A 23,759-nucleotide genomic window follows, 5' to 3' on the forward strand; every position below is an offset into this window, starting at 1 on the left:
TAGGTTCCGCCTCACCCCAGGGTTATGTTTGCTCCTTGCTGCATCTCCTCACAAAAACCCCTCAGGTTGACAGGAATGGACCCGCCCGGGCCGCGCGTCCCGTTGCTAAGGCCACGGTCACGTGGTGCACCGCAGTCCCGCCGCTGTGGGGAGGGAGCCTCGGCCAGGACCCATGGCTGAGGTGGCCGGGCCGGGGGCGGAGATAGGGCGCATTTTAGTCCAGGTGGGTCCGAATAGCACTGCAGGCAAGTCCCTCACGGCCACCTCACTAGCCTCGTTTCTATTGGCCTTGTGGCCACTTGACCAAACTCCCATGAACCTTTGCTCTTATGGCCTCCCGCGCCCACCCAGCCTTGCGTCGCTCCCATTGGACGCAGGGTTGGCCTTAAGGCCCTGAAGACCCTGATTAGGCTGGCCATTTACAAAGTGCCAAGAAAAAAAGAGGAGGAGCAGCAGCAGCGTCCACAAGGTTTACTTAAAAGTGGCACATGCCAATTCATATGTGTAGGTGCACATTTAAAAATAAGCACACTGGAAGCTTACATTTGCATTTTAAACTGTTCCATGACATGTTTAGAGAAGAGCTGTAATTCAGTAGTAAAGCATCTGTTTTGTATGTCATAGGTCCTAGATTCAATCCCCAATGGCATTTCCAGGTGGGGTTGAGAATACCTCCTGGCTGAAAGAAACTTTGAAGAGTTGCCACCTCTCAGTGCAAGTAGACAGGCCCAGTGGTTTCCCTCAATATAAAACAGCTTTCAATGTTTCCTAAACAGAAATACAGTGTTACCTTGGGTTACATACGCTTCAGATTACATACGCTTCAGGTTACAGACTCTGCTAACCCAGAAATAGTGCTTCAGGTTAAGAACTTTGCTTCAGGATGAGAACAGAAATCGTGCTCTGGCGGCGCGGCAGCAGCAGGAGGCTCCATTAGCTAAAGTGGTGCTTCAGGTTAAGAACAGTTTCAGGTTAAGTACAGACCTCCGGAACAAATTAAGTACTTAACCTGAGGTACCACTGTACATCTTGCCACCATTGTGACCTGATGACTTAGTGTGGTTCCTCTGCTGTCCAGGTTTGCTGATTGTTGATGGGCAAATTAAAGCTCTCCCCACTCCCTTAGAATTTTTTTAAACCAGCCTTTGACTGGTCAGCCTAACAAATAGAGGACTCCTTCAAATAGAGGACTGTTTCCTGCACCATAGGGCACATAGCCACACCAACCCAAGTGCAAATCTCCCCTCACACATTATGCTCACTGTGGACCTCTCTGAAGTGGTCAGTCCCTGTGCCTCTGCATGCAAAAAGGAGTCCCTCCATGTAGACAAAAACATATCGGAAAGGAGGGCTGTAGCCAAGCCTTCTGACATGCTAGATGTCTGTGTGTGGGGACTTGCCATGTTTTGGTATTGCAGAATTAAAATCAAATCAGCCTTCACTAGTCTGAAATGGTAGTGAAAATTAAACCAAACTCATTAAAAACAGTCATGTGGCGTCATAAAGACTAACATCTCAAACATGCACATACTTGTCCTAACCCAACTGAAAAGATAGTTGAGAGGTTGAAATGTGGGCTATACTGAGTTCTGGGCATAGGAAAGATAAAGTAAAAACACATTCTATTCTTTGGTTGCTCCAGAGCCTCCTTCCAACTGTTTTTCAAATTGCACCTTTTAAGTAACTTCTGTAAGCTCTTGCCTTGATGCCTCCCAGCTTTCTTCAAATGTCAATGTTTATTTTTCCTCTCCTTTTGCACATTGAAGCGTAGCTTTTTGGCAGAGAAAGATCGGATTTAGCAATGTTTATTGAAAATTTCAAGGGAGCTGAGATTTTCCATAGTAGCTGAGGCTGCAATGTCATGGACACTTAACTGGTGAATAAAGTCCATTGAACTCTGGGCCTAGCTTCTGAGTAAGCTATGCTTAGAATTAGGTAGCACATTTGATTAGTCTGCAGTGAAGACCCCTTGCTTTGATCTTGCAAAACTTAGATCTTGGAAAAGTCACTTGAATGAACAGTAATGTTTAGGAAAAGTAGCTCAGTGGTAGAGTATTTGCCTTTCAAGCAAAAGGTCCTAGGTTCTATCCCCAATATCACTGGATGGGGTTGGGAATAGCCCCTGTCTGAAATCCTGGAGAGCTGCTTCCAATAGAGTACAGTGGTACCTCGGGTTACATATGCTTCAGGTTACAGATGCTTCAGGTTACAGACTCCGCTAACCCAGAAATAGTACCTCGGGTTAAGAACTTTGCTTCAGGATGAGAACAGAAATCGTGCTCCAGCAGCACTGCGGCAGCTGGAGGCCCCATTAGCTAAAGTGGTGCTTCAGGTTAAGAACAGTTTCAGGTTAAGAACGGACCTCCGGAACAAATTAAGTACTTAACCCGAGGTACCACTGTACATAATACTGAACTAGATAAGAGCAGTACTCTGACTTGTTATAAGGTGGGCAGTGTGCTTGGTTCATTCAGGGCAACCACTTGAGTTCTGGACCCTTGCTCCTCTTGACTGATAAAAACTAACAGGGAGGGGGCAACTGGTTGGGCCAAGGAGTTGATTAATGTCTCCATGAAAAAGAGGGTGGTCCTTGCCTGCTTGAAGGAGGCAATGGTAAAACCACTCCTCAAGAAGCCCTCCCTGGACTAAGAAAATCTAAGAAACTACTGCCCAGTTGCCAATCCTCTACTTCTTGGGAAATGTTCTTGAACAGGTGATTGTGGACCAGATCCTGGTGCTCTTGGAGGAAACTGATATTCTAGATCCATTTCAATTGGGGTTTTGGCACAGAAACTGCTTTGGTTGCCCTGTATGACCTATGTCGGGAGAGAGACAAGGGAAATGTATTCCAGTTAATTCTCATTGACCTCTCAATGGCTTTCAAGACGATCAACCATGGTATCCTTCTGGAACAGCTGTCTGACTTAGGGGTGTGGCACAGCTTTGTGGTGGTTCCTACTTGGGATGGTCATTTCCAGAGGGTGATGCTTGGGGAGTGCTCTTCAGCCCTGTGGAGCCTCCAGTGAGGGTTCCTCAGGGTTCAGTTTTCTCCCCTATGCTATTTAATATCTACATGAAACTGCTTAGTGGGGTTTTCCAGAGTTTTGGAGTACATTGTCAGCAATATGCATGCTTTCTGATGAGTAAGGTTACAGAAAGCATGTTCCATCAGATGTTTGAGTTCCTCTTCATGCCAGGTACAATCTGAGGTGCTTGTGCTGTCCATTCCTGTTTAATAGGCTGACTTTGGGCCTGGGAGCCAAATGTGGCCTCTCCCTTTGGACATCAGGACTCTCACCAGACCACATCCACTCCCCAGGTAACCCCTTTCCCCAACCCTGCTTCACACTCCTCTCAAGTGCTTTTGTTTGGCTGGGATGTATCATTGGGCTGTGATAATGCCTCTAGCTTGACTGGATGGAGGCTAGTGTGGGGTAGGTGTAGGCACAGAAATCTGTGACCTTTGTGTGACTGGAATGAAGCATATGACACAAAGGTAAAATGTGCATTTGTTGCCCTGCACACTTTTGCTTCTGGTTGCACCCACCACTGGCATGCTGCTCTTGGAAGATTCCCCACAAGGAAATGTGGTCCTCCAGCTGAAAAACATAGCCCACATGCACTGGGCTCTGTGTATTTTTTAAAAAATACCTCCAGTCCTGTGTCTCATTACCATCTTGGCAATCTGCTAAGAATGCCCTCTTTGTTGTTTTAATATGATTCTCATTTCATAATGATGTATGGAGTTATAACTTGGTTGCTGTGTTCTTAGAGGGTTGCCAAAGTCCAGGCTTAAAGTGCTGCCAACCTTTATTGTTTTCGGTTAAGCTCCTGGAGGTAATTTTAAGTTGACAGTGTATTTCATTGATATTTTCATCATATTTATTTCCCTTTCCGTTATGGATGTACTATGTTGTAAGTTGCCTCAAGCATTTTGGATGACGTGGGTTAGAAATCTGACAGTACTATCCTAAGTATATGTACCTAGAAGCCAGTTTCATTAAGTCCAATAGGACTTATCTCCACCCCCATCATTCAGCCTAGACACTGAGGTCCAGCTCCGAGGGCCTTCTGGTGGTTCCCTCACAAGTTACAGGGAACCAGGCAGAGGGCCTTCTCAGTAGTGGCACCCGCCTTGTGGAACGCCCTCCCACCAGATGTCAAGGAAATAAACAACTACAGTAATACCTCCATGAATGTCCGCCTTGCCTAGCGTCCATTCCAGCGAACATCCGCGGGAAACCCAGAAGTGCCAGAATGGGTTACTTCCAGGTTTGCCACATGCGCAAAAGCGCAAACCGCTCAGTGTGTGTGTGCAGACACGGCACTTTACCCTGCATCCTTTTCAGCCAGCGGCCGGGGCTCTGGAACGGATCCCGGCCGCAAAACAAGGTACGACTGTATCTGACTTTTAGAAGACATCTGAAGGCAGCCCTGTTTAGGGAAGTTTTTAATGTTTGATGTTTTATTGTGCTTTTAATATTTTGTTGGGAGCCGCCCAGAGTGGCTGGGGAAACCCAGCCAGATGGGTGGGGTAATAATAATAATAATAATAATAATAATAATAATAATAATAATATACCCCACCCATCTGGCTGGCTTTCCCCAGCCACTCTGGGCAGCTTCCAACAAAATATTAAAATACAATAGCCTGTTAAACATAATTATTATTATAAACAAATTATTATTATGTAGGATTACAGTTAAGAGTGCAACCCTATGCAGGTTTATAAAGAAAAATCTGATTGCATTTCCCAGCAATGAAACTTTTGCACTTTTGATTTTAAGTACTGTCTGTGATATGTTGCGGTGTTGTTTCCATTGCTTTATATAATGTTATTGTTGTGATCTGTCCTGGGTTCCCTTCAGGGAGGAAAGGCAGATTATACATTTTAAATAATAAGTGTGTTTAGGATTGCAGCCTGTATAGAAGAAATAGATAGTTATCAAGTTTTCCCCCCTGTTGCATGCTTTTTGGGGTGGAATATTTTACACCCTCCCTGCCCCTTTCAACCTGCTCATCTCCTCTTCTGTGTTCCATAAAATTGCAGAGGTTGCTCCCTGAAGTGTGTGTTTGTGTGCAGTGCTTAATAAATCTGTTTTGCTTTCAGTTTCTGTGAAATATATTTACACCCTCTGATGATGCATGCATTTACTGCAACTTTCAACTCATTTTCTAGGTTCAAGAAGATCTTCAGCAGCTGAAGGACCAGCTGCGAGACATCAGCCATGATTGGGAACTGCAGGATGCTCAGAACCTTGAAGCTGCTATTGAAAGTACAGAGAACAGATTAAAGGTAAGTGGATGGAGAATCTTCCAACAAAAATGGGGAAACGTCTCCCAGTGAAAGTGTTAATCAGTATTTTATCCTCAAGTGAAAATGTGACACCTTATCACTTTCTAAATTCCGTTTCTGAATAGCAAATGGTTTGAAGTGCCAAGTATTGTATTTTAGAGCAGTGACAGTACGTTTTGGGTGCTCAGCATTATATGGCTGTCTTAGACATAGCATAAACTCAGACAAATTCAGAGCCTGGGGTGATGTCTTTCATATTTTTTTTCAAAGCTCAAAATTTGTTCAGATCTGCTGGCTGAGGTAGCTCTGCTATCACCTCAATATCCTATATTTTCTTTCTCTCTATCCCTGAACAGAAACACGCTGAAAAGTATTTAAATGCTGTAAACCAAACTGTGCTAACAATTTCGTCACCTTCTAATGTGGATCTGCGTTCAAGACAGGTGTCCAAGTGGTAAGAGTACTGGAATTTATTTGTGTATGTTACTTTAATCTGTATATTTTTAAATATAGATGTTTATATTCTAATTGTAGTATTTGGGTGTTTGTAGAGTTCATATGGCATATTACAAATAGTAAAAAATCCACACACAAAAAGCTGTATCAGAAGACATGCCTTCTATCTTATAGCAGATACTGGACTAGTTGTTCTCAGGATTCTGTAAATTTCTGTGTCTACAGAGTTAAGGACACTAATAGTCCTTCCTGTTGTGGTTTCGAGTTCATATACTTAACCCAGGTTTTAAGGTTTTTTTATTGTTTCATTGTTTGTTGCTTGCTGCCTGTGCTCCTCTGGGAGAAAGGGTGGGATATGAATTTAACAAATAATAAATAAATTGCAGCAGTTTAAACTATTGCAGGTGTGGAAATAAAAGTTGAAACTGAACCAAATCTTGCAACATTTCCCTATTTATTTCTTACAGGGGGCTCCCCATGGACACTTCACAGAGAGAAATAATTTACCCAGAGATGTCTGCAATTACCACTCAGCCCTGCGGCAGGTTATCACCACATAGGTCTTCTGCACCAAAGGTCTGAAGGAACTCATGGCTTGTAATCCTTCCAGTGATTTTGTAACCATCTTATACTCCCAACTGAGTCTCTTTTCCCTAGTGCTGTCTCAAAGAACCTCTCAAGTCCCAAAGGGCAGGCCTAATGCTTTGCTTTGCAAAGCAGAAAGTAGGTATCGGAGTGTGTCCTTGTCTGCAAGGACAATGGATGTAGCTATATAGCGTGTGAAACCACACATGAGCCAAATTTTTTGGGGGGGGGAGTGGTGCAGCAGACGTAATTCAAGGTCACAACTGCACCATACTTTTAAAGCAAATGACTTCCCCAAAAGAACCCTAGTTTTGTTAAGGGTGGGGAAGTCACGTATTTAAAAGGTGCATTAAATGTTCTTTAAATGTAAGGTGTGGATGCTCTAAGTGAACTATATCATAAGGAAATGAAATGCTGTGATGAGCAGCAGAAGCGAAAAATATGTAGAGGATCTATGGACAGAAGATCAGAAGCAGGTTGGCCAAACCCACAATGACAGTAGGCTAAGCGAGAAAGGGGCTGCTCCTGCATTAAATGTTTTTTGCTTCTAATACCAACCTCCAATCTTTCTCTACTTCACTATGCATGGTTGATCTTAATTTGGAGAGGGGCATGCTATGGCCTACCCAGGGTTTACCTTGTGGGGCTGAAGCCCCACTGCCCTTTCATATCATGTCATTATGGCATCTGCTGACAAAAAAACCAGCCCTAATTTAACTTCAGAAAATAAATGTAGTTCAGCTTTGCCAGCTGTTCTCAATTGCTGGTGCGTTGGCAGAATGACTCTTTATCATGAAACAGTTGTGAAATCCAGCTAAGAGATTGCTGCCTGTTACCTGCCTTAAGCTTCTGGGTATAGGGACACAGGTGGCGGTGTGGTCTAAACCACAGAGCCTAGGGCTTCCCGATCGGAAGGTCAGCAGTTCGAATCCCCTCGACGGGGTAAGCTTCCGTTGCTTGGCCCAGCTCCTGCCCACCTAGCAGTTCAAAAGCACATCAAGTGCAAGTAGATAAATACGTACTGCTCTGGTGGGAAGGTAAATGGCGTTTCCGGGCGCTGCTCTGGTTCGCCAGAAGCGGCTTAGTCATGCTGGCCACATGACCCGGAAGCTGTCTGCGGACAAACACTGGCTCCCTTGGCCTATAGAATGAGATGAGCGTGCAACCCTAGAGACTGTCCCTAACAGTCAGGCGTACCTTTACCTTTACTATAGAACAGGTTAGACATTTACGTTGTTGACTTGCTATGTTTTCTGGATTCTGTGAAAGCCCCAAACATGGAAGTTCAAGTAAATCATTAAAATGAGACTCATTTTGGCAGAACTGCATAATTATGTTGAGGGCCTGGGCTTTGTTATGGCAGAAATTTTTAACCATTTTTGGTGCCAGATCTTCAGCCTTGATAGATTGCTGAACCTGCTTGAGCAAAAGCAGAGAAAATCAGAGCTCTAAGCAGCCATGCTTGTTCCCCATTCATCAGCTGGGGAATAAGCCTGTGTTCATTTTCAGTGCCATGTTTACGGGAAAACTACAGGGAGGTATTACTGCTCTTGATACAGGTCCAAATGTGTTGTTGCCTCTCCTTTCAGCACAATTAAAAGACAGGCTCTGTGTGAAATGCAAGTGCCTGCACACAGGGATAATTCTACCCTGTGTGTTAACTTCTGTGGCTTCTATTTTTATATCCATAAAACAGAAGGCATCATATTCATTAAGCCAAAGATGAGCTTATTAAAGATATGTCCCCCCCTCCTTTCCACTAGGATTTTCTTCCGCTGGATTTTTTTTTTTAAGCAAGCAAAATAGCTGGAGACATTCCATCCAGCTAAAACCAGTATTATCACTCCCTTCAGGATTGTGAATTCCCATTTCTTTAATTATTATTTATTTCCCATTTACTTCCTAAGCATGTTCTTTACCTTCATGGAGTCAGTGAACTGAAGCTGAACCAGAGGAAGCTGCTTTGGTTCACTGGGCCGGTAATCCCTGATTTAAAAATAAATAACTAAATAAAAATCTACAGCAAGTTTAGCAGGACCACAAATGTAGCCTGCTGATCAGACTAGGAATCAACTACATCCGCTTAGAGCAAAAGATACTATGCAGAGGAGCCCAGTGGATTTTCTGGCTTTTTCAACATCCAGAGAATCTCAACATTGGGGGGAGGGGGAGGGTTGGAAGTGGGGGGAGTAAGATTCTAGCCCACAAAAGGCAAGGTTAATAATATGTGGATAGTTTTTTGCTGAAGGACTTAAAATGTAATTCATACCTAGTTCCTAATTCATACCCAGTCCCTGCAGCTTAGATCCTGAAGCCTTGATTCATGCCTTCATGGGTCCCTTGCAGTCTCTTCACAAAGCATGCCAAGCCAAGAGTGCCGCTGGGTGGAGCTACCCTCAGGATTGAATTTACCCCCCAAGAGGTAGTGATGGCTACCAAGTTAGATGGCTTTGGAAGAGGGTTAGATTAATTCATGGAGGATAAGGCTAGCAACGGCTGCTTATCAGTAAGCATCTGAATACCAGTTGCTGGGAATCACAAGTAGGGAGAGTGATGGGATACCCTTTTGAGTCTAGTCAGCCAAAGAAGCTCTAGGTCCTGCAACCTAGAGTATGGCTGCCAGCCCCAGGGTCCAGAGCTCTTTGACTTAAGTGAGGCCAGAGCTGCCAGAAAGAGCCTCTGGGATTAGGATCACCTTTGCTGCAGAGTTTTGGACCACAAAGAGGGTAGTAGCTAAGAGTTTAGTCCCCTGGTTTGGTGACAGAAGGGCAAAAGCAGGGGTTATACAATCTAATGTTTCTTACTTTAGTGCTGCATTCTGGTCTTTGACCTCCTCCCTCATCCACACAGGATGTGAGTTTGGGTTGTATATGTCTGCTTTTTCTAGTTAGCCATTTTGTTTGCATTCTGCCTTGTGGTTGTACATCAGTGCACTAAGCCAATTGCCCAAGAAAACCCAGTGCACATACATCCTTAGCAACGCCACACATGCTTTCAAAGTATGTGTGCAAATTATCAGCAGATGAATTCTCTAGAACCTTTGTTTTTGTTCCATTTAGCATCTATTTACAGCTTTTTCTCTTGCAGCAAAAACTTTCAATGACGGTGAAGATTATGTACAATCCACGCAATGCTTGCCATCGAAATTTTGTAAATGAGAACTATGGAGTTGACTTGCCAATGATGAATCAGAGACAAACAGCCCCTGTAAGTAACAAAGATGTGGTTCAATGGCTTATTTGTTTCAATATTATTGTAACTATTGTAAATTATTCCGCCAAACCAACCAGGCAGGCAGTACTGCAGCAGCTTTTTGGGGGTGCGTGGTTAGGAGATGCAGTCCTAGTTCAGAAGATCAGCCTCAGAAGAAGATGGGACTTCAAATGACATTGTATTGATTTCTTTACATTTGATGACAACACCTTCTTGATGAGTAAACTCTTTCTATTAAAAAGTTTTGTGCCTGAGGCAATGGGAGGTAGAAGGAAAGTTGTGTTTAACGTGTTTAATGTGTGATGGCCCCTTCATATGTTCAACCCATCACTTGATGTTGTAGTCATCTGATGATTAGTTTGCATATACAAACTAGCCCTGAGTCTGTTTCAATTATATTCTCCATGTTTTCTGTGCTTAACCATTTTTGGCCATAAGTTTACAAAAGATAGCAACTTGGATCTTGGAAGTTGTTTCAGATAATGCACATTTACAATAAATCCTGGTCCTTGAAAATCAACATTTTGTTTAAAAAAATGATAGGTCAATTATGTTAAGTACAAACCACTTGGATGTATAACTTACTGGTATTCATGAAAAATTATCTGCAAATTATCTGCAAATTAGGCTCTGGACCTAGTGACTTCCATGGCAACACTAGGGCTCTCCCAGTTTGTTTTGGGCCCCACTCATCAAGCAGGCCACACGCTGGATCTGATCTTTGGGGCTGGCATAGATGTGATCATGCTCCCCGCTGTGGAAGTGCCATGGTCTGATCACTACGCTCTGAAAGCCAATATTGACTTCCTGCTCCTCCCCGGCTCAGGTGGCGAACCTATTTGGGCTTGTCCGCGAAAACTGATGGATCCTGATAGATTCTGACAAGCCTTGCGGAACCCTGCTCCTCCTGGCGACTCATTAGATGACCTTGTTGAGGACTGGAATAACCGGCTCTTGGCAGCCATTGATGAGATCGTGCCTAAGCGCCCTCTGCGACCCCGTCGAAACCGGGCCCCTTGGTTTACTGAGGAGCTCCGGAAAATGAAGCGGGATCTCAGACGGCTAGAGCGAGTATGGCGATGGACTCGTGACGGAGCCTCAAGAACATCTTATAGGACGCTTATGAAAGCCTATGAGATGGCTATGAAAGCTGCTAAGAAATCTTACTTTGCAGCTTCCATTGCATCTGCTAGCTCTCGCCCGGCACAACTTTTTAGAATAATTAGGTCAATAACGTCCTTAGGAGGACAACCAAATTTAAGCACAAATTCGACCCACAGCTGTGAGGCATTCGCGAGCTTTTTTGCGGAGAAAGTCCTGTTGCTCCGCCGTGACCTCCCTGCCAATTTAGATACAGTGACTGAACTGGAGGCCCCTCGACTGACTTCAGGTCCAGTGTTGGACCATTTCGATCGGATACTCCCTACTGATGTGGATAGATTCCTCCAAGTTGGTAGGCCCACCACCTGCCTCCTTGATCCGTGCCCGTCTTGGCTGATTAGGGAGTGTCCAGATGTTGCACGGACCCCCCTGGTTGAAATTATCAATTTGTCCCTTGACACGGGGACATTCCCAGGGGAACTGAAGGAAGCAGTGGTGTGTCCACTCTTAAAGAAAACTTCATCAGATCCCTTAGACCTATCCAATTACCGCCCAGTTTCAAATCTTCCATACCTGGGTAAGGTAATTGAGAGAGCGGTTGCTGAACAGCTTGGTAGGTTTCTGGAGGAAACATCGGCATTAGATCCATTTCAGTCTGTTTCCGTCCTGGTTTTGGGACGGAGACGGCTCTGGTTGCCCTAACAGATGATCTCCGTAGACAACTGGATTGAGGCGGGTCAGGACTGCTGATCCTTTTAGATTTGTCAGCAGCCTTTGACATGGTTGATCATGATCTTATGGACCACCGCCTCGCAGACGTGGGGATACAGGGCATAGCCCGTAACTGGTTGTGCTCTTTTATCTCTGGTCGGGGACAGAGGGTGGCACTAGGGAGGGAAATGTCGTCGCGCCACTCCTTGGTGTGTGGAGTGCCGCAGGGCGCAATTCTCTCCCTGATGCTTTTTAACATCTTTATGCGCCCCCTTGCCCAGATTATCCAGAGCTTTGGGCTGGGCTGTCACCAATATGCTGATGACACTCAGCTCTATCTGCTGATGGATGGCCACACCGACTTGGCCCCGAACACACTGACCAGATGCTTGGAAGCTGTAGCTGGATGGTTTCGTGGGAGCCGATTGAAACTACATCCTTCAAAGACAGAGGTCCTATGGCTAGGTCAGGATGGCATGGGGATGAGGGACCAACTCCCTTCTCTTGCTGGGGCCCAATTAGTGCCATTGCCTTCCGTTAAGAGTTTGGGTGTAATCCTTGACGCCTCCCTTTCCATGGAGGCGCAAGTTACAGCAACAGCCAAGGCGACATTTTTCCACCTTCGCCGCATCAAGCAGTTGGTCCCTTACCTTTCCCGCCCCGACCTGGACACAGTGATCCATGCGACGGTCATCTCCAGGCTTGACTACTGTAATTCGCTCTACGCGGGGCTGCCCTTGAAGCTGTCCCAGAAACTCCAGCGGGTACAGAATGCTGCAGCGAGGCTCCTCACGGGGTCTCTGCCATGGGAGCATATTCACCCAGTGCTTTTCAAGCTACACTGGCTCCCAGTGGAGTACAGGGTCAGATTTAAGGTGCTGCTTTTGACCTTTAAAGCCCTTCACGGCCTAGGACCCTCGTACCTACGGGACCGCCTCTCCTGGTATGCCCCACGGAGAGCCTCAAGGTCCATAAATAACAACACCCTAGTGGTCCCAGGCCCTAAGGAAGTTAGATTGGCTTCAACCAGAGCCAGGGCCTTTTCAACTCTGGCTCCGGCCTGGTGGAACGCTCTGCCTCATGAGACCAGGGCCCTGCAGGATCTGATTTCTTTCCTCAGGGCCTGTAAGACAGAGTTGTTCCGCCTGGCCTTTGGCTTGGAGCCAATTTGATTCCCTCCCTCCCTCTCTTTCTTTTTTCTTTTCCTTCTCCTCCTGCGATGAGGCTACATTTTAATATTTTAATGTTCCATTATTTTAATGTTGTATTTTATTTTTGTTTTTAAGTTGTAATCATTCATCTTGTTTTTATTATTGCTTGTAAGCCGCTCTGAGCCCGGCCTTGGCTGGGGAGGGCGGGGTATAAATAAAAAATTATTATTATTATTATTATTATTATTATTATTATTATTATATGCAACTGTGATATACAAGAAGACAGCACTTGTGAAAATATGAAATTATTTTAATTACAGCAATGGAAATATACAAATTAGCACTGTTAATTAAAATTACATGCAAATTATGTTAATTGCAAGCAATTAAAATGTATAGATTAGTATTGTTTGTGAACACATGAAATTATGTTAATTACATGTGGCTAAAATATGCAGATTAGCAATGTTAATTAAAATGGGATGCAAATTATGTTAATTGTCTGCATCTTAGAGATGCAAATGAGCTGCATCCCTCTAACATTCCTCTCGCCAGTGATTTCTGACATGGCCTAATGAGCTGCTCACCTCGGTCATAGAACATACACCAAGGAAAATGGCCGTTGAAATTGCCACAACGATAGTTCTAAATAATTGCTGTGACCTAGAAGGAGCATTCTATCGTTCTCATTTTCATAAAGATTGCTGCACAGCCATAGACTTATACTGGCATTTTGGTCCCAATATCCAAATAAATAAATAAATAAATAATGTAAACTTGGAACCTCTTCATTTATTCATAAGGAAGAATTTAATGCTGTGGCGATCTCGAGTTTTTACGAGTTGCTGTCTTCTGCTGCCCGTTCAACTAAGTTACTCCAATTGCTCCTTTTCCTCTTCCCGCTTTTACTCTGTGTGTGTGTTTTGTGCTATGTACGCATGTATTTGAATTAATCTCCTACGGGATGCATGCATACATTTTTAAAATGACGGCAATAAAGCAATTTCTTTCATTTCAAATGAACAGGAGAGTGGATAGAAGCAGTGTAAGATCTGAAGAAAAGAATATACTGTACACACACACACACACACACACACACACACTTTAAATGCTTGCATATGGCTGCAATTACAAAGAAAACCATAATTTTGGCATCAGTAGCAGAATTAGACTTAAACAAATTGATGTTCCACTGCAGTAATCTGGAATACGTTGACTGCATTTATAAGAACATAACAGGAGACCACAGTGAATTAATAAACTGTCCCTTTCACCAAAAATAAGAGAGGGAATAATTGGTGAGACAGAGTTAAGTGAACAGATGACTACATTCAGCCTCCTCTCAACCTAGAAATGGGAATGTGAAGGTCACCCCTATCCTGGATGACAAACGGAGAGCTCTTTGTTGGTAAACAAATTAATCTTTAGAAAGGTCACCATTTGTTTTACATTTTTTATCCAGTTCTTGTCATCTGGAATCCAAGATTGACTGTCATTCTGCAAGGCGGAGTGCAGCTGAAGCGGCTTCCGTCCGTATCAGCATTCTTTGACGGAGCTCGGCGCCTGATTGAGATGCTATGGGCTGCTGGCTTACAGCTGTCGCCGGACCAGAATGAAGGCCCAGCCCAGAATTCCAATAAGCAGCGCTGGCCAATTCTGCCTGGTGTAAGCTGGCCCTCTGCCCACAAGTAAAATGTGTGGCACTTCGAGCCAGCAATTATCTCGCTCACTTCCTTCTGTGCTGCTTCTGTTTCGTTTTTTGAAAAGCACATGTGGCACAGACTGGAGTTGTGTAGCTATTTTTGCACAAACACCTGGTACGGCAGAGTTTTGAGATGGATAGATTGGGGGGGGGACTTTTGGTAGGTTTTCAGTAAAAAAAGTATTTCCTAACAGTTTAAAGGCAGACCATGCACACAAAGAACTGAAAGGCATTGACTCAGTGAGATGGTAAGGAGGCTGCAGACTTAACCTAGTGGTTAAAGGGATGAGCTATGAAATATCTATTTCAAATGTCATGTTAGCTATGAATTCATTGAGTGACCTGAATATGTTGTAAACCCCACCCCACTAATTTTGGCCTACCTTACAGAACTGTTGGAAGGATTACTGACATATTTGTTAAGCGCTTCTAACTACCTAGAGAGAGGGGGCATATTCAACTCAAGGAAATATTTAAGAATAGATAATGGTGCAGTGCTCTTGATTTAAGGCTTTATTAAATGTGAAAAAACACCTGTAGTTTACATTATCTTTATATCTCGTACCTCCTTTTTCCACAGTCAAAAAGCATTTTAATAGAGAGTGACAAAATCAGGAGGGGTTTTTTTCTTCCTTTGGAAGACTATCAAATACTCAAGAGTTTCATCACAGATGGAAAGTATTTGGGGTTTTTTTGCACGGACTATATATTTTCCATGTGTCCATAATTTTATGAAATCAATTCCATGGGCCACTGATAATATGAAATAATTATCCAACTAATTTGTCAGTGTCACTAAAGAGCAGCATCTGAAGCCAAATCTGCTTGTGATCCGTCATAAGCACTGATCTGATGCTAAGAGAAAACTTGTCTGTCAGCTACTCAGCTGTGCAAGTATAAGGTGGACAAAGTGATAGTAACCTCCAGTGTCCATTCCCCTTTTCTGAAATGTGTTTCTCCCTCAAAAGCTTCTTTTGCCTCTGCACTGCTTTGTTAATAACAAAAGAAATACAATGAGCTAAACAGAAAATCTTTTTTTGGGGGGGGGGATGCTCGGTTTAAATTGAAGCAGAGAAAAATAACCATATTGAGTGGGAGTTCTTATCCACAAGAGAAATGCACTTCAAAAAGACTAATAGAATTGTTTTGTCTCAGGCCTCAAGTTAATTATACACAGAATTGCTTGAGATCAGGAGAAAATACTTCTGCAGCATGTTCCAGGCATATTATGCAGAGCAAATGTTTGCCGGCAGCCCGAATTAAGATCTCTCTTCTAACCTTTGAAAATTGTGTTCTGATGTAATGTTTCTCTTCGCCAGAATGTTTCTGTGAAATTAGATATGTCAGATTCATTGTGTTGTAATGAGTCATCCGTGGGGATTTTTCAAGAAAGATCTGGTGACAATGTTGGTAGATTCTAATCTGATTCCTTCCTGCTCCTGAGATTACCACAGACCAAACCTGGTCCAAAGAAAGGTTGTTTGTGTGAATGCCTCTGTTGGGGAAGAAGGGGGGAAGCATTCCCTTGGTGGCAAGTGTTATGTTGCTCTCAAATGGTGTGTTCAGGCTTACAATCAGTTGATGGCTTAGGCTGCAATTCTAACCCCACTTACTTAGTAGTAAGCTCCATTGAAGTCAATAAGACATGGTTAGGACTGCAGCCTTAGTGTTGGAACCAATGCCAGACATGACACTGCAATTGAAGGAACTTACACTTGACAGTAGTGTAAAGGTTGGGGGGGGGGCTAAATTCTTCTTTTTGTTTTTACCTATGGCAGCATTCCATAGTCTTTGAGTTTAGGCAACTTCCTAGGTAACTTTCACACCACCAGCTGAGAGTGTGTTGCAGTGGGCAATGGGTGCCTTTCCCCACTATCATAAATCTGGAAATATGAAATGAACTGGATCCTTTTGGCCTCCCAACTTTGCCCCTAATTCTCTTCCTAAGAACACTGTCATGTATGACAAATAGGCACAATCTGTCTGTAGCCCACCCATTCTCTTCTAGGTTAGTAAGGAGCTGTTTCCTAACTAACTAATTGATGCTTCAAGCATGGAGGTGTGGAGAATGGACAAAGCACTTTCTGTCCCCTCCTGCTTTCCTTATGGTGTGTCATTCATTCTCCATCTCTTTTCTCCTGACAGCTCTTTGCTGTGGCCTTTGCTTCACTTCTGATGAAAGATATCTTCAGTTGTGAAGATAATTGAACAGCCTTTGATGGTCAAGTCCAACGCCTCTGTATTCCCCACCTCCTGTTTTGTGCTGAAACAGAGGTGTAAATTGACAGCCCAAGCTCAGATTTTGCCGCTCACTTATTTGACATAAAGTAGTGAATAAGCACCAGACTTAAAACTGCTCCGTGTTGCAGATGTTAGATATGATGAAGAGCCATTCATGTACACTGGGCCCATCACTTATGTAAGGGTTCTGCCCTAGGGGTCCACATGCAAAGGCAAAATAACATAAAGCCAGGAATGCCCAGAACCATCAATCCTATGCAACCATCCCTACCTGTCCAGAGTGGGCCTCTAGGAGTGTTCCAGGGCCCTTGCGTGATCCTCTCAGAGACCAGTAACCAGGCAGAGGGCTTAAAAAGCTATTTCTGTGGTGGGTTTCCTATTTGTTTAATTAATTTTTGGCTATTCACCTTGAATCATGATTGTTTAAGTAGATTATGAATGAGTTGCGGGCCCATTGTATACCATATATCAGGGAATTGAGTGAGTTTCACCAGGCCACCAGAAATATCCCAAAAGGGAGTGTTTGTGGTGGAAGGATGAGATTTGCCTAAACAATTTTAAATGGCCTTAATATGATGGCAGTTTCAGAATAACCAGTTTTACATTTTCAGCAGGGGTGGTTAACCTGTGGCCACCTCCATATGATGCTGGACTACAGTTCCCATCATCCCTGGCACATTGACCATGTTGGCTGGGGACTGATGGAAATTGTAGTCCAAAAACGTCTGGAGGGCCACAGGTTAACCTCCCTTGGTTTACATAGTGTCATTGCTGAAACCTAGCTAATTCTTTGTAAAAGCCTGTGGGTGTTTTCGTTTTCATAAATTTATTTTATTATTTATAGCATAGCGGACATCACAAGACATTGATTAGATTTTAATTAACTCTCCTTTAAATTGCTTCAACCGCTGACAGTCGACAATCGTGTGGCATGTTCCTAAGCAGTAAAATCTGAGCTCATACTGTTTTTTATTATTAAACCTTAATGAAACTATTCATAGCGGAAATGGTATTTATTATTTAGCCACGCGTGCGTGAAGAACTCCTTAATATCAAAAAAGTTTGCAGCTGATGAAGGAATAGGTTTCCTCTCGTCTCTCCTTAGGCACCAACTCAGAAGATAGCAAAAGGTGTTACGGTCCCCAGCCTCTCAGTAGCTCCACCTTCCTTCCATTTGAAGAAGGTTTCCTTTCCAGTTTCCAAAACAGATGCGGAGAAAGGTCAGTCATAGCTGCGTGCCCAATCCTCTGGGATTTATTTTGCTATACTTGTCCTGGCATGTATGTTATGCTGGGCATATATAACTTCACCTAGACCACTGGTTGGCAGCCAGTTTGACTGGTGGGCTGTTTTAAATAGGGATGAATGGGCAGCACCTGGCAGGAAATTAACTCACTGTTTTTCCCTTCTCTCACCTCTTCTTTGCATGGTGTGTGAAAGGGGAAAGAGTGTAAGGACAAATCAGAAGTGAAGATTCCATCCTTCTGTCATGGGCATCTCTGCCTCCCTCCCCCTTCCAGTGGAGGCTAGTCTGTGAGGACAAATGTGGTGCTGCCCCACCAGCCTCAGTCTACTCTCAGCCAGCCCCAAACTGCCTATGTTCTTATTTACAACCAGTCCTGGGGTTGTCCCTGGCTGTCAGCTTCCTTCTTAGTGAAAAACTAAGCAGGGATGGGAGGGAAACTGGAATATTGTAGTTGACTCTGTCCATCATTGGTTCAGGAGCTATCTGCTGTTGGGCTGCTCCTTACCTTCTGCCCAGGGGGCACCAGCCACCACCACTACACCCTTGTCACCTCAGTCATATTCCAACTGGAGGAGATAGTGAAAAGGAAAAAGAATACTCTCATTTATACATTCTTCTTCCTCTTCCACCTTGATCTCCTTTGTGAACCACTTCCTGTCTCAGAAGTTTGAGAGAGATGGAAGCAAGAGAGAATTACTTCCTTCCTCCCAGCATTCTTCCATCTCTCCCTCCTTTTCACCTTTACCAAAGGCAAATGTTAGTCTTAAAAATGTTGCTTGGTAGCGGTGCAGCAGTAAAACTGCTGTTACATTTTGCAAAGCTAAGCACGGTCCGGTATTGTTTCAGATTGGATGGGGAACCACGGGTTGAGATTCCTGCGTTAACAGGGGATTGGACTAGATGGCCCTTGGGGTCCCTTCAAACTCTACAGTTCTATGATATTGGTGGGCTGGCTTTAGGACTGAGGAGTTTACACTTCCCAGACCAAGCTGCTTCTGAAAGAACTTGTTGAGCCTCCCTGGTTTTTATCTAGGGATCCTGAATCTTATTGAAAGAGGCCTGATTCCACGTGCAGCTAGGATTACTCTAGCGAAACCTCCCATTCTTCCTCAGGCTGCTCCTCTTCATGAATCTCATGAAAAGCACAAGAAACCAGCTGCAGGTAGGGACAAAGAGATGCTGCTGATACTGTAAAGGAGAAACTTTCTCCATTGACTGGTCAGTGTTCCGTATTTTGGCAATGGCATTGGTGTTTCTAAGGACTAGTGGTCACAGCAGCAGACAAACCCAGTAGAGTCTGAGGGTGATTTTTCTTCCTTCCTTTCTGGTAACTTGCCAGAACAGTTCCTCCCCTATTCTCATCTGAGGGCTGCCATTCCAGCACTGGGAGAGCTGAGTAGCAGTGCTTACCCCATTGGCTCTGCTTTGACAGGCCAGCTCCATCAGGTCGCCTCTCGCCTCAACTGTCATCTGAGGGCAAACATTTCATCAGGCTGCCTCAGAGGGAGAGATGGGGAGCAGGGCTCATTCTGTCTGCTTTGCTAGAGGCCCAGCTCCATCAGGCACCTCCTGCCTCTGAATTTTACTAGTTGGTCAGTATAGAGACAACTGTCCAGAAATTGGTGCCTGAGTTTTGAGTTTTATTTTCTTCTTTTCTCCTTGTCCCTTTTCCCTTATCTGTTGTATTAGCATTTGTTTGTTTGAACATAAGTCTGTGGGTATGGGATGTCTTGTTTTGATTTCATGTAAGCCACTTTTGGGTGAAGAGCAGTGTACAAATGCTCTAAATAAATAGACTTCAGTTTGTCAAGCTTGCTTGAGCTGACCAGTGGTTTTACCCTTGCCACCCTGCCTTTTCAGCACCCAGGCTACCAGCCATCCCACTCTGCCAAAGCCCAGCCTCCTGGCATCACATGGTACTCTTCAGCAAATTAAACTGTAACAGCAGCTCCTGTTCTGCTAAGAATAGGAGTCTGGACCCATACAAGGTCCGTTCTGCCTCTGTCCGCTTTGCACCTGAAAATGCATTTCCAGTGCCATGCTTTTTGTGTCTGTGGTTGCCTCCAGCTGACCTGTTTGTTGAGCATTCATCCTGATTTGTTTGCAGAGAGGTTGTTTCTTGCACTTTCATCTTCATAAGAAGTCTAATTTGAATGTCTCACCGTGTGTGCAAATCAACTTGAATTTGTCTGTATGTGACTGAATCTCCCCAGAAAATAGCTACAGCCTGCAAGAGTCCAAATTGTAACTTGTAGTTTAGTACAGTGGATGCTTATAGTTGTAGCTTTTGCTGGAAATGTTGGGAATAACAAAACAGATCTAGTTTTAATTCCCTGTGTATTTTATCATTCATCAAGGTTATTTATTTATTTATTTATTTATTTAGATTTGATACCTGAGGTTTAGTGATCTAATATTTACATTTAATAAAAGCTCTTCAAAACATTCATCCCTTCTGTAGATGGAGGCGTGGAGAGCAAGAAAGGAGAAGTCCTGGCTCCTCCTCCTTATCCAAAGTCCGGGCCCACCTCCACCTCAAGCAAGGGAAGAGGAGGAAGCAAGGGCAACATTGCTCCACCCCCATCCTGCATCTCTGTTATTTCACCCAAGAAATCAAAGTTGCCCCTAATGCAGGCAATTCAGAAGCGGGCATTGTCCAAGTCTTCTTCCATGGTGCTGAAGGTACGACAAAATGATTTCCATCCTATAAATGTTGGGTATCCATTCGATTCATAGCACCCAGCTACATAACCCCAGTTATGTATAAAACTGCCAAGCGATTTTAATATGGCCTTCTACAACCTGGTGCCCTCCAGAGGTTGTTGGACTCCCAACACCCTTCAAGTCCAGCCAGCGCGCTGATGGGAGTTCTGATCCACAATATACGTAGAGAGACACACAAGTGTCAGGAAGACCTCGTTGCTCAGTTAAGATCTTACACCTAGGAGGAACCCTTTTTATATCTGTTTCTGTCAAGGAGGACTTAGCAGCCAGTCCAGAGTCTGAAGGTACTTCACTGCTAGGAAGGTGTTCCAAGCTGCACATTTGCTAGATCATGGAACAGCTGCGCAGAGAGCTGCATGTTCCTAGTTCTAGCTGTGCCAACCCCATGAGAGTCCTCCTGACACACAAACAAAGAAAAAAATAGCTATTACATCATGGTTGGTCATGTTAGCCCCGGCCTCTTCCCCAATAGCTTTCTCAGTGCACATTTAGATAAACATTACTCTTCTTCAGTTGACCCATTAGGTATTTTATTTCTCGTTTGTGATTGGTCAAGACCGTCCTTGCATTGACAATGTTATTAGTGTTGTTGTTGTTGTTGTTGTTGTTGTTGTTGTTGTTGTTGTTGTTGTTGTATTTATAATCCATCCTTTGACCCAAAGGTTTCTAGGGTGCTACACAAAATTCAGCGTGACAGTATTGCATAAAAAGCAATAACACCAAAAGTAATAAGCCCTTAAATCACTCATTTCCATAGGAATAAATACATCTAGTGTGGTCTAAAAACAGATAAGGTGAAGGGCATCTGTATCTCCAGTGGGAGGAAATTTCACAGCAGGAGCCAATGCAGAGCTTGAAGGATCAGTAACACATTATCTCACATTGCACACAGCTGCAGCTTCTGGACCATCTTCAAGGGAAGCCCCACATAGAGCACATTGTGGTATCCTAAATAAAACTGCAGAGCTTGTGCTACCAGAGCTTGTGATATCGTAGCTAGGCTAGATGCATATTGAATTGGTAGTCATAATATTCCAGGATTTGGATCCTTAGGATCTCATTGTAGGTATTTAATGGGACAGCATGTCTCCTTCTTGTCTTACTCCCTTTACGTCTTTCACTCTTTCCATAGACCGCAGAAATAACATCATCTCCGACCTTCCAGAATCTCTCTTTAGAGTTTGAGATACCAGTTCGCAAGGGAGCCATAGACTACACGGCTCTTGATCTCCAAGGGTTTAAAAATCACTGCTGCTTATTCTGGGGGAGTGTCCTTTCCTTCTTGGAGCACGTCTCTAACTTTTTGAAGGACTATGCTGTTCCCTTCGCCATCGTCAAGGGGAAGAGAGTGATGGAGATCATTCCAGATTTTGAGCTGAACCAGAGGCCAACTAGGGAGGAAATTCTCTCTGTGATAAAGAACATTTCGGCGGTCAAAAAGCTCTTAAGTAAACCTGGCCAGAGATACAAAGGCCAAAATGGCACTGCAGTAGCAGCTACCAAGATACAGGCATTATGGAGGTGTTACAAATTCAGAAAAGCCTACATCACCTTCAGGCAGCAGCAGTGGGCCTCGGGAGTGATTGCCATCTCTTGGCTTGTGCATGTTCACCGGGGGCGTGTCAGAAATGCCCTGAAGGAATCGCGACAGAGACACCTGGAGAATTTCTACATCAGGGCCAAGGTGCGCAAGGCTGCCAGCTGTTCTGGCAGTGCTCCTTCTCTAAACATCACTTGCTTGAGTGGTTGCGTTAAAATGCTACTATTTTTTCATTTAACTGTACACATGTCCAAGCACATTTCATCCTTCATTAGATGTTCAGTCTTCTGTGCATAAGTTCTCTCCTCAACCCCCTCTTCTTACAAAAAGGGGGGGCACCCAGAACTGCTGCCTGTTTCCTCCCCTCTACATACTAGGGGGGCAATTCCGTTTTTTCTACTTGGGTCACTCTTGTTAGAAAACTATCTAGTTTTTCTAAATGGATTGACAGAGGCTGAAATTAGACTTCGCAATGAATGTGGTATTTTGGCTGAAAATGGCAACCCTATTACGTTTTCTCTCCCCATAATTCTATGTATTTATGTATACTGTTCATATTCTTCTTAACATAAGAAATCTTTTAAGTGTGGTACAAGAGTACAATAATAAACTCGCAGCTAAAAATGAAGAGATGCATATAAAAATACATTGAAATACCCAATCATCTCTCTTAACCTGCACAATCTGAAAAACTTTTCAACATCCAGGCTTTCATCACATGCTGAATCTCACCCCTTTACACTGGCCATTGACACCTAAGATGTGTGTTTCAGGACCCACCCTATTCCTGAGACTAATAACTTTAATAATAAAAATATTAATAAATTTGGAATGAGCCTAACATGGGCAGTGCCCCATCTCTCTCCTCCAGGCCCTCCCCAAGTCTGGAGAGTTGGGGTCACTCTAGGGCAGACTGGGAGGCCACTTGGGGAGAGGAGTTGGACAGGAAATTCCCTTTCATGGCCAATAGTAGCAAAAGCATTTTCTTGGATACCACCCTGTGCTTCCATTTAGAAATGGTACAGGGGAGTGTAGGGTGTACTTGATTCCGTGCTGCCATTTTGGGTAGCAAAGCACACATCTGTCTTCCAGTCTAGTTCCACTCTTTTCTCCCTTCATCTGTGTTTTCTCTCTGCCTGACCTTTCCTCTCCACTTACACCTGTGCTGTGCACTTGATTTGGGGGGGGGGGTGGAGGGCGGAGAGAATTCTCACTTGCTTCTGTAGCAGTCCCTACTTTGTCAGAAAGTACTTAAGTTTGTAGACAGGCTTTTAATTAGTGCTCACCATTTCATTTATGTTTGCTTTCTTTTTTTTCATTCATATTCTGTTAATTAAGTGATCAGCCTCTAATCTTCCCCTGCCAGTAGCTTCATGTAGCCATCTAATTAAATTAATTGGGGAAGATGTTTTAAGTATGTGATTAAATCAATTAATATAATTTATGCCTGGCTTAACTGTACAGTGGGAAAAGGGAAGGGGGGAGGGAAACAGCTGAAGTTTGACTGGATTGTATCCGCCACAGCTTCCCCCTGTCACTGATCAATGCCTTCTCTTGATTTTTAGCATCTGGCCGCCAACTGGAATCGCATCAGGACCTCTAGGAGGACCATTATCCATATCCCATCATTAGGTATAACGCTTTTGTCTCTGGATCTATCAGCAACCTCTATTACCCACCACATTATGACTCCTTGATTGAGTTCAAGGAAGGCCCTTGTTTTATTCAAATTGGTCTCGGCAGGAAAATGTTGTCGACATGATGAGAGTAATAACACAAGGCCTTCGCT

At 43.9% G+C, this 23,759-nt stretch overlaps 1 protein-coding gene across 7 annotated transcripts in view; it reads left to right on the top strand.

The window, feature by feature from the left end:
• The window catches only part of IQCH (IQ motif containing H), an 85,876-nt gene continuing 62,117 nt past the window's right edge, over positions 1 to 23,759 (top strand). The window contains exons 1-11 of one of the 7 annotated variants that reach the window (XM_083586335.1): positions 108 to 223; positions 3,240 to 3,319; positions 5,181 to 5,297; positions 5,654 to 5,751; positions 6,221 to 6,329; positions 9,426 to 9,545; positions 17,566 to 17,680; positions 18,740 to 18,868; positions 20,168 to 20,388; positions 21,563 to 22,114; positions 23,536 to 23,602. In XM_083586335.1, the coding sequence (XP_083442461.1) occupies positions 6,231 to 6,329; positions 9,426 to 9,545; positions 17,566 to 17,680; positions 18,740 to 18,868; positions 20,168 to 20,388; positions 21,563 to 22,114; positions 23,536 to 23,602 (1,303 nt within the window). In that variant the 5' untranslated portion in view covers positions 108 to 223; positions 3,240 to 3,319; positions 5,181 to 5,297; positions 5,654 to 5,751; positions 6,221 to 6,230. Of the gene's footprint in view, positions 224 to 379; positions 470 to 3,239; positions 3,320 to 5,180; positions 5,298 to 5,653; positions 5,752 to 6,220; positions 6,330 to 9,425; positions 9,546 to 17,565; positions 17,681 to 18,739; positions 18,869 to 20,167; positions 20,389 to 21,562; positions 22,115 to 23,535; positions 23,603 to 23,759 lie in introns of those variants that run through there. The other 6 variants (XM_083586334.1, XM_083586333.1, XM_083586332.1 and 3 more) reach the window with 6 other exon arrangements.

The sequence above is a fragment of the Podarcis filfolensis genome (genome assembly GCF_964270895.1).
Source record: "Podarcis filfolensis genome assembly, chromosome: 14".
NCBI classification, from domain to species: domain Eukaryota; kingdom Metazoa; phylum Chordata; class Lepidosauria; order Squamata; family Lacertidae; genus Podarcis; species Podarcis filfolensis.